Raw genomic sequence first — 15,937 nt, forward strand, 5'->3', positions numbered from 1 at the left:
TAGGTGGTACACGGCGAGATCTTGGTGCCCTCTTCATCAGTCACTGAAATTAAGCGCTCAGATACAACAGGCAGTAAAGAAGGCAAATGGTATGTTGGCTTTCAGAGTGAGAGGATTTGAGTATAGGAACAGAGATGTTTTACTGTAATTGTATAGGGCATTGGTGAGGCCACGCCTGGAGTATTGTGTGCAGTTTGAAGTCCTTAACTGAGGCAGAGTTGGGCAGCACGGTGGCGCAGTGGGTTAGCCCTGCTGCCTCACGGCGCCAAGGTCCCAGGTTCGATCCCGGCTCTGGGTCACTGTCTGTGTGGAGTTTGCCCATTCTCCCCGTGTTTGCGTGGGTTTCACCCCCACAACCCAAAGATATGCAAGGTAGGTGGATTGAACATGCTAAATTGCCCCTTAATTGGAAAAAAATGAATTGGGTACACTAAATTTATTTTTAAAAAACAGAGGAAGGATTTTCTTGCAATGGAGGGAGTGCAGCAAAGGTTTACCAGGCTGATTCCTGGGATGGCAGGACTGGAATATGAGGAGAGACTAAATTGGTCAGGATTATATTAATTGGAGTTCAGAAGATTAATGGGGATCTCATAGAAACTTACAATATTCTAACAGGATTAGAAATGATAGATTCAGAAAGAATGTTCCCCATGGTAGGGGCAGCACAGTAGCATGGTGGTTAGCACAACTACTTCACAGCTCCAGGGTCCCAGGTTCGATTCCTGGCTTGGGTCACTGTCTGTGCGGAGTCTGCACGTTCTCCCCGTGTGTGCGTGGGTTTCCTCTGGGTGCTCCGGTTTCCTCCCACAGTCCAAAGATGTGCAGGTTAGGTGGATTGGTCATGATAAATTGCCCTTATTGTCCAAATTAGCCCTTAGTGTTGGGTGGGGTTACTGAGTTATGGGGATGGGGTGGAGGTGTGTACTTGGGTAGGGTGCTCTTTCCAAGAGCCGGTGCAGACTCGCTGGGCCGAATGGCCTCCTTCTGCACTGTAAATTCTATGAATCCAGAACTCGGTGTTGTGCTTAAACCACAGTGTGTCCTAACCGTATATGCAGGACAAATGACTACAAGTCTGTTTCCTAGAATAATTCACTTTATTTACTATCACACAATTGTTATTGTTAATCACACCCGCACATACAACTTAAGTTAAACTACAAAGCAAGTTCACACAAGACCTTAACTGAACTTCAGAGTGACTAGCAAGTACCAGACAGGTATTGGCTTTTATCTGTATCCTGAATCTTGCAGTCCTCCATGCTCAGTCCTTGGTCTGGCCTATTCCTTGCTGTGGTCTTCCTTCAGTTGGTCTTTCTCTTCGGCTGGTGAATGGTCACCGTTGTTGGTTGCTGCTGCGGTGAGAGATTCTAAGGAGGTGCAGTACCTTTTAACCTGCTTAGATTTCATGCGCTTTGGTGGGCGGTCTCTGGGTCATTGTCAATCAATTGATCAGGGCTCAACCACCCTGATCCGTCAAGTCCAATCAGGGGCTGCCACATCGATTTTGGGGTGGGCACTGAGTGGCTATGTCTGCAAGTGTTGGGGCAGGTAGGCCCTTCCAAATAAGATGTTCAGGTGCTGCTGTGTCTGGTAAACAAGTGTGATTGACAGGATAGTTCTATTGTTCCTGGGATGGCCAGGAGATGGCCTTTTCCTGTGTATTGTAGAGTCTGAGCTGCAGTTTATTTCTTGAGTGTTTATTTGAGCTGTAGCCTGCTTGTCCCTGAACTTGGCCACTTTGCCCAGCGTCCTTTGCCAGATGCCATTTTGGATGGTCACATAGGGATCATAGTTTGAGAATCATGGGTAAACCTTTTAGAACTGAGGTGAGGAGAAATTTCTTCACCCAGAGAGTGGGGAATCTGTGGATTTCACTACCACAGAAAGTAGCTGAGGCCAAAAGGTTGTGTAATTTCAAGAAGGAATTAGATATAGCTCTTGGAGCTAAAGGGATCAAGGTATATGGGGGGGGGGGGGGGGGGGGGGGAAATCAAGGAATACAGGGGAAGGCAGATCAGGATATTCAACTTGATGATGAGCCATGACCATAATGAGTGGCAGATCGGGCTCAAAGGGCCGAATGACCTCCCCCTGTTCCTATTTTCTATGTTTCTAAGTTTCTATGCAAGAAGTAAATCCCTGCATTCCACGGGCTACAACACGTGCTCAGCGAAGTAAGACAAAACCCCCTCGGGAAATCACAAGGGATGTATGTCCAAATATTGTGGGCCAAAGATACAGTCCTAACACTGCCTCAGGTCAACACTGGAGAAGTCTAAGAGCTACTGCAATCTCAACAGAAAGTATGGCTGCTCGCCAACAATTTTAAAGCACAGGAGATAGTACAAGGGGACAGCAGCAGAGATAGGTGCAGCTCCATTGACAATGTATGATTTCAGTGGGCAGGAAAGCCAGTGGGGGTGGAGGATCCAATGGCAGTCCTCAAACGGCATTTACGTTGGCAGGATTTCCCACTGACATTGCCTCACCCTCCTGCCCCACAAATGACTTAATGGGGTTCCAGCCGTGAAAGGAAGCCCCATTACCATACATTTAAATATAGTTAGCAGGCCTGTCGCTGTATTATCTCATGTAAGGATTTCCTCCCACCCCATGCTGGTGTGAAGTCACCAGTGTTTACAACACGTTTGGACCAACAGGGACCTGGCAAAGGGTCACTGCTGGGGGTGCAGAGGTAGTTACCGCCCCCAGGGAGGAAAAGGATCATGCCCGGGCAGTACCTTGACACTTTCCCCTGTCCATACAGGGCAGTGTCGGATGGGGGGGGGGGGGGGGGGGTGTTTTCTATTATATATTTATTTATTTATTTTAAATGTTCTGCGCCAACAGGTTAAAATTAGAGAATTAAACAAAATAGAGAGCAGCGAGACTGCTTGAATAAACATCAGAAAGTTAAACAGTGACCACTTTGATTCTTCCACCCATTTCCTTAGATTATGAGCAGATGGGAGGCTAGGATACAAATGAGTGAATACACAGATGTTCATGAAAATGGAAATGTCTGATAGAGTGTCAGAACCATTGTAGCATTAAAAAATATTATTAATTACTCATGAGGGCAGCACGGTGGTGCAGTGGGTTAGCCCGGATGCTTCACGGCACCGAGGTCCCAGGATCGATCCCGGCTCTGGGTCACTGTGTGGAGTTTGCCCATTCTCCCCGTGTTTGCGTGGGTTTCGCCCCCACAACCCAAAGATGTGCAGGATAGGTGGATTGGCCACGCTAAATTGCCCCTTAATTGGAAAAAATGAATTGGGTATTCTAAATTTAAAAAAGAAATTACTCATCTGAAATTGCTGGCCACACCTTCAAAAAAAATATTGATGTGTTGGTTTCTAATGGCTGGATGGTTTATTTATGTTGAGTACACCCTTTCCTTCAGAATCACTGAGATCTGTTATTTCTGTATGGGGCGGAAATTTCCCTGCCCATTGACGTCCATAGCTGATAACGCGCACTACCATCAGTAACCCTGTCAGCAATCTTTGATCTATTAAGCAACTTGGTTAGTTGTGTAACCAATAAGGAAGCACTCATCTCCCCACATCAAGTACCTACCTAATTTCTGTACGTGCGCCTATGAGTGGAATGAATTTCTCTCATTAGGATGCCTGGAAGGAAAGGACACTAAAGGCAGTAGTGGACAACCTGCAGCCAGGGGGCCACATGCAGCCCATCTGTGTTGAGTGCGGCCCATGGGACATTTTGTTGACTGTTGCCCAGCGGCAGTGCTCGTCACATTCTGCTGCTTTCCATTCGCCTAGTTTTTTTCCTATCCATATGACAACAGTGATACACACATAAAGCAAGGGCAAGTGAAGTAAGGTGCGCGCTGATTGCTCACAACATTGCAGCGCTGTGTGCTCCCTCTGCATCCAAAGCATTTTTACCATTTGATTTTGATGACAGTTCTATTAATATATAAATGATTGAGCATTTTCTATAACTCCTTATGAAATATTCAGTGTGTATTAAATGTAGTAAATCCTATTCATGAGGTCATGGTTAGTGAACAAGCCCAATTCAATCTTGTAGCCCACTGAGATAAAGGAGGGTCACTCATGAGGCCCACTCACTGGCCTAGATTGCCCATCATTGCTTTATGGCATTATTCTCCCTATTTGAGTCCTGCAAACTTTTCATGCCTTGTACCATTTCCAACCAAGGGGCAGCCAGACTACCTGCTAGCAGACATCACTCGAGGGATGCATCAGAACAGCTGAGGGCGAACTCACCCTTTAATTGACCCTCTGGCTAGAAAAGTGTCCAGTCTTAAGCCAACAAAGATCATGGCCTTAACATTGCGCAGTGGGTGCTACAAAAAGCAATGGCTGCAAAGCTCAGGAAAGCCTGCACAGGTGTGCTGTGTATGAGCTGGAAGAATGGGGACTAGGCACATTATGATGCCAACAGCATTTAAAGTTCATCTTGTGCACAAACTGCCTTTCTCGATCTCACAGGACCTATTAACATCCTTCACTGGCAGCTGAAACACCCAGTCCGCTGCACGAGGGACCATCCCACCTCCCGCTCATGCTATTTAAATAAATCACATTGGTCTTCACCATTAGGTGCCTTCCTATTTTGAGTGGAAGTACTTTTTTCAGCATTAATCGAGAAGTTTGAAAAACCCTTTGGACTCATAATGGTTGTGTCTTTGACAAGGAGGCAATTAGAAAACTGCGCCATCTCCAACCTCCAGCCCTGAAGCCCACAAAGCAGGGCGAGGAAGGTGCAGACAGTGGATGTGAAGATGTGTGTGGTCCTTAATTTCTATGAATTCTTCTAGCGGGAAGCAGCCAACACTTCACAATTCGTCATGCATTGCTGGATCAGGGAGGTGACCGAGGCCTTGTACACAAGGAGAGGGACAGAGGGAAACAGGAGGATAAACAGGCTAATGGGATTCAGAATAGTGCAGGGATCCAACGACAGCATGTTTTGTGGTACTGCAGACCCAACCTATTAATGGGGAGATGTACCTCAACCACCAAGACTACCACTTTATAGAAAGTGACATCAATGGTGCTGTAAAGCAACACTTACTCAGCAATAACCTGTTCACTAACACTCAGTTTTGGGGGGGGGGGGGGGGAGTACAAACATGGACAAACAAGCTGAACTGAAGGAGTGAGGCGAGAGTGACTGCCCTTGACGTCGAGGCAGCATTTGACTGAGTGTGGCATCAAGGAGATCTGCCGAAACTGGAGTCAATGTCAATTAGGGAAAGCTCTCTGTTGGTTGGAGTCCTACTGAGTACAAAGGGATAGGTTTGTGATGGTTGGATGTCAGTCATCTCATCACTGCAGGAGTTCCTTAAGGTAGTGTGCTAGGCCAAAACATTTCAGCTCTTTCATTAATGACCTTTCTTCCATTATAATGTCAAAAGTGGGGATGTTGGCTGATAATTGTACAATGTTCAGCACCATTCATAACTCCTCAGATACTGAAGCAGTCCATCTCTATAGGCTGCAAGACCTGGACAATATCCAGTCTTTGGCTGATAATTGATAAGTAATATTCATACTACACAAATGCCAGGGAATTGCCCTGGCTAACCATCTCTCCATGACATTCAATTGTCTGAACATCACTGAATCCCCCACCATCAACATCCTGGCAGTTGCCATTAACCAGCAATTAAACTAGACCAGCAATATAACTACATGGCTAAAAAAGCAGGTCAGAGGATGCAGATAGTAACTCACTTCCCTATCCTCCAAAGTGTTGGTTACAGAATGGTGTTCGGTTCAAGAAGTTTTCATAGTCTTCAGTAGGCTAATATCAATTCTGTAACCATATGCATATATTGTAACTATGCACTATATGCAGTAGAGGAGCTATCCCCATGTCTAAATCTTAACCCGTCGCTGTTCAATACCACCCTCCATCTGGATCATGTGCCTTCTTATGTCATTGTGTGGAAAGTACTGTAATAAGTCTCACCTGAATCCTTTATGGGCCAGACCCTGTACTACACCTCCCTCAAGTCTTTAATTAACGTATATGAAGTTACACCAGTTTACTTCATGTCTCTCCCTACCCCCCTCCCCGGTTTGGAGGTTGCATTGGCATTTGGGCAGGCTTTCGTTCTTTTCCTCCATTGCTTCATGTTGAAGCGTGCTTGGTTGGTGAGCAGTTGCAATTATCAGTGGTTGCTGCTACTCTGAATAGTTTCTTGGCAGGTGGGCGAACATTGTATTTGTCTCTTTTGTGCTTCTTTCTCCTCTCCTTTCTCCATGTAGGTCACCTTGATGCCCTCTGTGGCGATGGAAGAGCATTACTCTGGCAACAGGTTTAGCAGTATGCTCACCTTGGTTTGTTGTTGTCGATCGTTGATGACTGCTACCAGGTTCCAGCGTTTCTTGTGGTTTGGCCTGTAGACTGGAAGCTGCAGTGTGTGCAGTGGTTGTTGTATTGACCAGCTGTAGTTGGAGGTAGAGGCTTCTCAAACTGCTGATTACTTTGTTATACTATTTCCACTGGAGGTGTTGTGGTTGTCTCAGAGCATAGGCTGGTCTTCTGGGATCTGCAATGGGAAGGGACCAACCTGCTCCGCAAAGAAAGGAGAGAGTTCTGAGCTGAAATCAGAGTCTGAATACTCTTTAGTGTTTGGATACTATGGAGTTGCAGATGGTTAATGACCTTGACATACTCTGCCAGGAGATCCCTGTTCAGGAGAGAGGAATGCCAGTTCCCGTAACAGCCTCCCCGAACAGGCGCCGGAATGTGGCGACTAGGGGCTTTTCACAGTAACTTCATTTGAAGCCTACTCGTGACAATAAGTGATTTTCATTCATTTTCATACATCAACTCAGTGATCTGTTTACTGCCATACTTCAGTGGTTCCAGGATCATGCCAATGTCTGAAGTCGGATTCCTCCCGCCTGTCTTAAGAGTCATGGTTCCTTGTCTGACAGGAATGTCACCCTGGCACCTGAATCTAATTTGAAATCTGTTAGATGACCATTTACAAGGATGTCAGTGTTCCAAAACAAAGAACCACAATCCTTATCCTCACTGAAGAAACTTGGCCGTGTCCTCTGGTTTTTCGACTTTGTGGATTACCTTTGGGCAATCAGTGCAGTTTTGAGGTTTTGACTTGCAGTTTGCCAAAATGTCCCCGTCTGTTGCTGTGGAAGCATTGGACCGTACTCGCAAACACTGATCTCTCTCATGAGGGCGCTTTGCACTGCAACACTGGCAGGGTTACTCTGCTGCTTTCCCCGACTTGGATTGTCTCAGTATGTGACCTGATAGCTAGACTGAGGGTTGTCTTCTGTTCCACATTTTATTCCCTCCCCTTTAAGACTTTCCTGTGTTGCTGACAGTCTATCTATTTGGATTGCCTTGTGGACTCTGTTCCTAAGCTGGTATTAGTATTTTAGCTCAGTATTTTAGTGAGGTTGAGGGTTTTTGACCCCAAGTTGTTGCCATGTTGGGAGGGTGTTGGTAATGTTGTCTCTTAAAGGAATCTTTGGAGTCTTCAGTAGGATAACAGGAAGTCTTTATTAACTGCTTGGAACAGGAAAGGATCTACCTCCAAGTTTAGGTCTTCACATGTCTCTGCTTAACACACACACTGATCCTAGGTCTTCTTACATCATTGTGTGGGTGCTACTGTACTCAGTCCCATAGTAACCCTGACCCTTTACTACAAGGGTTATGTTGCCACCGGGAACATCAGGGAGGAAACCATCATCATCTTGAAACGTTAGTGAACCTGATGGGTGTTAAACAATTGCTTAAATTTAATTAATAAAGTTCTACCAGCTGCTGTGTTGGGAGTTAAACCCCCTATCCAAATGTCACTTACCTGGGTTCAGTGCCATTACCACTGTGTCACTATACCCCCCCAAAAAAAATGAAGATAAAGAGGAGAATTGGAAAAGTGGAAGAACTAAGAGAGAAAGAAAAGGAAGAGGTGACAGAGAAGGAGGCAGTGGTCGCTGGGACCCCTTTTCACCAGACGGGCTACAGCATGACAAGTAGAAGGTTGCTGAGTTTCAGAGGAGGACCACAGATGGGAAACTCTGGGCCTTGGGGGCCCAGCTTCAGACCATACCATCTCCGCTTGGGTAGTGACCGGGCTGGCTGGCAGAGAGACATCAGAAGTGGCAGTGGTGGGAACATTCTTGCCATCAGCCTGAGAGCAGCAAGCTCACGCACCATGGATTAACTGGCACTCCATGGGTGACTCCTATTAACCTGTTGGAACAGATTGCTGGAGGCTGCGTTACCCTGGCTGCCCCTTTGATAATGGATACCAAAAGCCATGATGGCAGCAGTACGAGGCTGCGTAGCATCAAGCTGGGCTTGCATAACAACAATCCTGGATTCATTGACCTCAGCTCAAGGTCCCATTGTAGATGTGAGGCATTGGGTGGTTCCTGCCTGTGCTACAGAATAGAAACAAAGCCATCGTCCACCAGACACTGCATCAGAACCAGGCCTACAAATGCTATCATGAAGTTGGCTACCAGTCCCATGCTGGGAAGGTCGGGTCCAAGCTCTGTGCAAAACCCTGTGCCAAGTGGGAGCTGGTCTCCTCAGTGCTCTTTGACAGTGAGTAGGAACTCTGTTCTGCCAATGCATCTGGCATCTATGTGTGCATGCTCTCAAAGGCTCTCTTGTACATCACTCCCTTGAAGTTCTCTATAGAAGAACCTATCTGTGACAATACCGTCTGAACTGACACACAGACCATCTTTTCTCTGGCCTCGCTGCAGCCTACTCATGCTCAGTGACTCACTATATGCTGATCCAACCTGTAACCCAGGGGTCTGCAACTTGTGGTTCTTTAGCATCTCTTTTCCAGTTGGATCACATTATCCTGAAAAACGGGTTAAAAAAAAATTAAGCCAAGAAAAATAAGAGCCATATTTCTATTGTGGGGATAAAAAGGTGATTGTTATCCTGTACTTGAGTTTTAAATCATGTTAATTACAAACATCACCTTGCTCTAAATAAACTTGTTCGAGCTGCACAGCAACACCATGGCTATATGCAATGCCTTTGGTTCAAGGAACAGGTTTTACAGTTACAATAATTGTTTCTAGGATCGCTGAAATTATAACAATTTTTTCAAATTAGGAGAATCAATGGCTGAAAACATTGTCTTAATTTGGTTGAGTGACAGAAAGTGAGTGCAGTGGTTAATGGTAAAGGTAGATTTGTAGGATTTCCCCAGGAAACCCCTGCTCTTCCTAATGTATATTGATGGCCGAGACCTTGGTGAACATGGAAAATTTTCAAAATTTGCAGATGGTACAAAACTTGAAGCAATAACTTAAGCATTACGAACTGCGAGGAGGATGATGTAGAACACCAAAAGAAGATAAGTGGAGGAATGGTATTAGATTATCTGCTCATCCGAGAGCCGGTGCAGATACAAAGGGCTAAATGATTTCCTTCTGTAGTGACAATTCCGCGATCATAACTTCAAGTTTGTTTTCGGATGACTGTCTTGACAAAAATTATAGTAAAAACAAAAGGACAAAAAATGCGATAATTCAGAGTTCCATCTAATTTAACTTTCTTTTTCTCTTCGTACATAAATTCAATACATGTATTTTGTTTATAGAGTCACACAGCACAGAAAAGGCCATTTGGCACATTGAGACTGCGCCAGTCAAAAACAACCACCTAACTATTCTAATCCCATTTCCCAGCACTTGGCCCATAGCCTTGCAAGCTTTGGGAAACATCTACAAATTATGTTTTCTACCAGAGACTCTTTGGCAATGTGCCAAATATTTGGTTTCAAGATCTAAATTTTCATTGTCATTTCCAACGGTTGTTATTTTGGGTAATCTTTTTCTAAAATAAAATGGTTCTTCAACTTACAAACACAAGGTGCTGAGTTTTGCTCAAGGTATGTGCACGGTCAGAGCTATGGCTGTCAGGTTCAGGGATGTTATTTCTTCATCAGAGCTTGGGTGTTGTGATCAGTGATAATAAGCCTGCTCTAGTTGGCAAGAAAAAGGGGGGTGGGAGAAGGGTTTGGGTGAGGGGAAGGGGTGGTAAGCAAGAGGTCCATGGATACACTATCTGCAGTTTCACCCTGCCAGAGAGCAGGATGAGGTTGAAGTGGGATTTGGGAAGGAGCATAAGGCACTCGATGACACCAGATGCAATGGCTTCACTCAGAACCAGTCCCCTGACATCTCCTCCAAAGGGCTCAGGAGTTTGAGGTCTGACTGATGGTGGTCATCTTGCTGCTCGCTCTTTGCGGTTGTTTTACCTTGTCCTGCAGGAGGTAATAAAGAATGTCTGTGATTGTGTGGCAATGTGCCTGCCAATGCTGAACAGCTGGTGGTATGTGGAAGCTGCAAGGGTGCGAGCCTAGAAGCATTGGAAAGGGTGCAATGGTGAGGCATAGCAACTGACTTTTGGGCATAAGACCGTGATACGGTGTTGGTGGAGTGAGCGAGTTTGGTGGGTAGGATCTGTCACTTGAAGATGTATTCAGTGACCTTAATCACGCAATGTGAGGTCACTGCTTTTTTTCTGGCACTGCAGCCAAATCCTCTGGGAACTTACATCACTGGACGGAATGGACATTCCTTCCCATTCTCTTTGTGGGGTGTGCTTTGAGGGTCTCCTGCAGCAACATGGCCTCTCTCCTCCTTTCACCTCCAAAACAACAGCGTAACACCCAAGAAGGTGGACGCCCTCTCTCTGCTGCTCCATTACATCCCTCTACCTTCCATCAAAGTCTTCCTGACAAGGCTGCAACCTGAGTGCACTTCCTCTTTAAGAACAGGCTACCTTTAAGGGGTGCAGGCTAGCAATATTTTGCAGCAGATGGACACACATCTAGACCCCTGCTGAGGGTGCAGCCAGTCAGCAGTACATTGGATGCTGGGCTGCATGATCTAACCCTGCTGAAGGGCAGGCAGCATGAAGTTGGCAGGCTCAACATGACTTGGAGCAAGGTAAGTGTGCACAGTGATTCCTGAGCCTGAAATTGGGCATAAATTGAATTGCACCACTTCCATCCTCATCCTATGAAGCTGCAATGGAGAAAAGAGTGAAAAGGGGGGACTGACAGCAATTGTGTGTGCTCTAAGTTGCAAGCACATAAAAATATTTGGTAGGCAACTTCTCTGTGTGGGCAGAGAGAACAAAGTGATATGGCTTTTGCGCAGGGAGGCTATACTATCAACTTAGCAATTGGATGAAGTAGGCAGTTGGATGAAATAGGCAGAAGGTTGAGCAATGAGAACCATGCAGAGCGAGTCAGTTGCAGTTACGATTCAGACTCTGAGAGCCCAGATGTTGGGCCAAGGTCCATGGTGTAGGGCATGATAAATATTCATAAATAAAAGATAACATCAAAGAGTGATCATTAGCAGAAACTTCAGTTTAATAAGGTTGTTATTTATTAAAGGGGAAACGTACTCTACAAAACAGCCTCACAATCTTGGGGTCAAAGCTGCTCCTAAGGTTGAGATCCTAGGAATAAAGGACTGAAGTAGATCATAGAATTTACAGTGCGTGCAGAAGGAGGCCATTCAGCCCATCGGGTCTGCACCAGCTCTTGGAAAGAGCACCCCATTTAAGCTCACACTTCTGACCTATCCCCGTAACCCCACCTAACCTTTTCGGACTCCAAGGGCAATTTAGCATGGCCAATCCACATGACCTGCACATCTTTGGACTGTGGGAGGAAACCGAAGCACCCGGAGGAAGCCCACGCAGACACAGGGAGAACGTGCAGACTCCGCACAGACAGTGACCCAAGCCGGGAATCAAACCTGGGATCCTGGAGCTGTGAAGCAACTGTGCTAACCACTGTGCTACTGTGCTGCAATGATGTGACAAGTCTTAATTAAAATATGGTTAGAATATAAAGCTGTGTGTGCATTTGACTCGAAAGGAATGAGGAACATTATTTTAGATAAATATATGTTTTCCTAAGTTTTGATAAATCATAGCATCCCTACAGTGCAGAAGGAGGCCATTCTGCCCATCGAGTCTATACCAACCCTTTGAACGAGCACCCCACCAAGGCCCACTCAGTAACCCTATTCCCTGTAACCCCTTTACCCCAACTAACCTTTTGGACAACACGGGCAATTTAGCATTGCCAATCCACCTCTCACATTTTTGGACTTTTTCACAATTTTTTTCATCTCCTACTATATTGGGAGAGAAAGAGACAGAAAGACAAAAACTGAAGACCAGGGAAGAATAATTTTCTTTTGTAGCCCGTTCAGTCTTATTCTTTAAAGGTCAGTGTAAACAGAAGAGTGCGGAGGAGCAAAAGGGCAGAAGCGCTGGTCTATCAATAGAATTCAAGAGATGGAAGCATCAGGCAACTTATAACAAAACATTTCAAAAAGACCAACCTGCAAACATTGAGACAAGTTTTATTCTGAGATGTTTAGATGTACCTTTTCTGATTAAACACAGGACACAATAAATCAGAAATCTAAAGTACAATAAATAGGCGGGCTTTAGTTCCAACTTTTTACCATGGGGTGGGGGGGGGGGGGGGGGGTGGGGGAGGAGAAGCTGAACAAGCAAATACCTTTTTAAATCTCGTTAATGCCTGCCATAATTCCCATTTGTATTAACAATACACTACAAGTTATAATACATTTCCTTCATACAAGGCCATATTAAACTAAAAAAAAAATCCAGAACTTCAAAACTTACCAGAACCTTACAAAATATTCCGAAAAGTTCAGTTCCAATTTATTTACAAAATTATCAGTTATTTTCTATTATCTTGGAATCAACAAAATGTTGATTTTGATGGGGTGGGGGGGAAGAGAGGAGGCTATGTGTGTATGTGGGAGGGGTGGGGCTTGGAAGTACAAAAAAATGCAGATGAACCCCTGCACTCAACGCAACTGCCATTGTTAGAGGGCAAATGGAATTCACCCTCATGGGCACTGTATCCAACAAATGTCCCTACTGGACCAACACTTCATCCAAAGCAGTTCACAATACCATTGCAATTCAAAACCTAGCACTTAATTTTGAAAGATCCACCTCTTAACAAATGAGTTTCTTCATAATGCATAAACTGCATAAACAGAAAATGGGTTAAATATGAAATTAAATTTGTTTGTTTTTTTAAATTAACAACATAATGATTTACTTTTTTTAAGACCCTCTAGTTGTGATTGCAGAAGAGCCTCAATTTTGCTTATTTATTTTTTGGTCACCATTTGTGCTGTAATCTGAACCTGTACAAGAAGGGGTGTGCAAAGGGCACATCATATGCATTTTGTAAAGTGTTTGCGTGAAGCATTCCTCAGATTGTACCTGAATGGTGATCTTTCTTTGTTTTTTTTCTTAAATAAACTTCAGATAAAAGACACTCACGCTCTGTGTTATTTAAACTTGTTTTTAAAAAAATTATGAATTTATTTTTTTCAAATAGCAAGCAAAAACCCAAAGGATTCCCAACCATGGTGAATGATTAAAGAGAAACCACCTCTGATTATTAACACACAGATCTAAACTTCTGGAATTCAAACCCTCTTTTGCCTTTAAGACTCTTGAAAGTTTCTGGCATGTTGCTGACCGAACTTTTTTCTTTGAAACATGTTATTTTAGTATTAAGTTAATTAAGTGGGAAAGCATCGAATGTGTGTCATGGTAACAAAAATCTGAAAATAATGCCACGGATGTGGTTCAAAATAGTAAAATGAGCTTTACAAAAAAAAATATAGACTGTGCAAAACCTGACTTTCACATTTTAACAATTCCAGATGAAAACATAAGGCAAGCAAAAATGTATGTGGTATGCACTGAGAACGATTGTTCATTCAGCTTGTGACGAAAGTGCTTGGGTTTTTTCTGAAGTGGAGCTCCTCATAAACAGGAAGTTACGTCAAGATTCTTTGCTTGAAAAGAGTTTATTTTTGTTTTCCCACGGAAGTCATTTCATGTCGATTGTATTGAAGACCCACTCAGTAAATTTCTTCAGCTGTGCAGATGCAGTGTGGGATTCCTCTTGCAACCGCAAGTTGTCCTCCCGGAGGTGCTGTACCTCTTCCTGCAGAGCAGCTCGATCTTCCTTTGCCTAAAGAAACACACACAGATGAAGCGAGGCCGCACGTGGAATACAGAGCACCTTACTGAGGAATTCAGCTACAGAAAGAGCAGTCTCAGACAGTAATTACTGCGCAGTAATCAGATAAAAGAGTTAAATGGAATTATGCACATCAGTTCCTAAACTGTAGTAATCTGATCATTGATCAGAACTGCACAAAGAATGCTGTCTGGAAGTAATGTCACTAAGTAATCTGAACCTCTCAATCATATTTATAGAGATTGGTATCTGACAGTGATTACAATTCAGTAATTGAAAACAAAACGTGTATTTATATAGCACCTTTAATGCATTAAAGCATTCCATGGGACTTTACAGGAACATTACAGAACAAAGTCAATTTGCCAATCACAAAGTTCCTAGTAAAATTATGAAACCCACTGTGTTAGCATCTGGTTACAAATATCATCTGATATATATGTAGCATGGGTCATTAATATTAATAGCAGCAACAATATCATGCAATGGTAATTTGTATGCATTCTGTAAGTGATCCTACCTTAACTATTAATACAAATTTTAATTGATCAGCATCATGAAATATTGTTAATTGGACAGGAAAATATCTTGTTGTTCAGAACACTGAAGATGGTAACACTGATATTGGTGACTGCTGCAGACTTCATTAACACATTTCACCATACAATAATTTCATTTTTGGGGGAAAGATTCAATACCTGCAACACAGATAAACTGCACAAGATCTTTGCCATTCTTTTGAAGAATTAGAAGACATTTTCCTGCCTAGATGCAATAATTATTTTCTAAAAAGGGTGTAATAAGATTCTATTTTATCAGGGTAGGAAGGTCAAATGATTTGTGAGCAATAAGGCGGAATTATTGAACAATGTAGGTCTTCACTGTGAGCAAGAAGTGTTAGGGCCCTCAGGTGTGTTTTAAGAGGCTAGAAGATGAAGACCGAATGGTTCACAGCTATATTTGCATTTTCTTGATCAGCAAGTTTGAAGACTCTGCTGATTGCTGCTTTTCATTACAATATATTTTCAATATTTACTATGGAACGTACATCATGATATGTCAATACCTCAAAAAAGCTAATAAAAGCAGCAAGCTCGAGTGGGTTAATAAGAAAGCAGACAAAAAGGATAAGATTGACGTCAATATATGTGACTCTTGAGAATCATATGCAGTGTAAAGCATGTATTTATGTACATACCATAAATGTACATTAATGACACTATCCCCAGGATTTGCCAATTAGACATCTCCATCAATTTGAGAAAAATGTACAGTAGATTGAATTGAATTGCCCAGCAACAATATAAACAGAACTCCAATCGTGATTTTATCCTCGGTTTGCAAGTTAATTATGGATGACAAAGGACATCTAACTCAGCTCATCCATCCAGTGACATACAAACATACATATTCGGAGTAGTAGTAAGCTAGGTGGCCCTTTGAGTCTTTGCTGCCATTGTCTTTGATAACATTGCCTACATTATACCAGTGACTATAACTCAAGTATTTAATCGGTAGGAAAGCAACTTGTGACATCATGAAAGGTGCTGTAAATGGGGATTTTGTCTTTCTTTCGTGAAATCTGTACGCGGTAGGTAGAGCCACTGTAGCTATGTTGAAATTGGAGGCCCAATGCTGATTGTCTAAGGAGAATTCATTGTTTTTTTTATATATAATCTTTATTGTCACAAGTAGATTTTCATTAACACTGCAATGAAGTTACTGTGGAAAGCCTCTAGTCGCCACATTCCAGTGCCTCTTTGGGTACACAGAGGGAGAATTCAGAATGTCCAAATTACCTAACAGCATGTCTTTTGGATTTGTGGGAGGAAACCGGAGCACCCGGAGGAAACCCACGCA

At 43.5% G+C, this 15,937-nt stretch overlaps 1 protein-coding gene across 7 annotated transcripts in view; it reads right to left on the reverse strand.

Annotated features, from left to right (window-relative positions):
* Window positions 1-12,384: 12,384 nt before the first annotated feature.
* The window catches only part of sipa1l1 (signal-induced proliferation-associated 1 like 1), a 483,945-nt gene continuing 480,392 nt past the window's right edge, over window positions 12,385-15,937 (reverse strand). For all 7 annotated transcript variants that reach the window (XM_038784402.1, XM_038784345.1, XM_038784365.1 and 4 more), the window contains one exon: window positions 12,385-14,068. In XM_038784402.1, coding sequence (XP_038640330.1) covers window positions 13,925-14,068 — 144 coding nt within the window. In that variant the 3' untranslated portion in view covers window positions 12,385-13,924. The remainder of the gene's footprint in view (window positions 14,069-15,937) is intronic.

Source organism: Scyliorhinus canicula, chromosome 2 (assembly GCF_902713615.1).
Source record: "Scyliorhinus canicula chromosome 2, sScyCan1.1, whole genome shotgun sequence".
In the NCBI taxonomy this organism is placed as follows: Eukaryota; Metazoa; Chordata; class Chondrichthyes; order Carcharhiniformes; family Scyliorhinidae; genus Scyliorhinus; species Scyliorhinus canicula.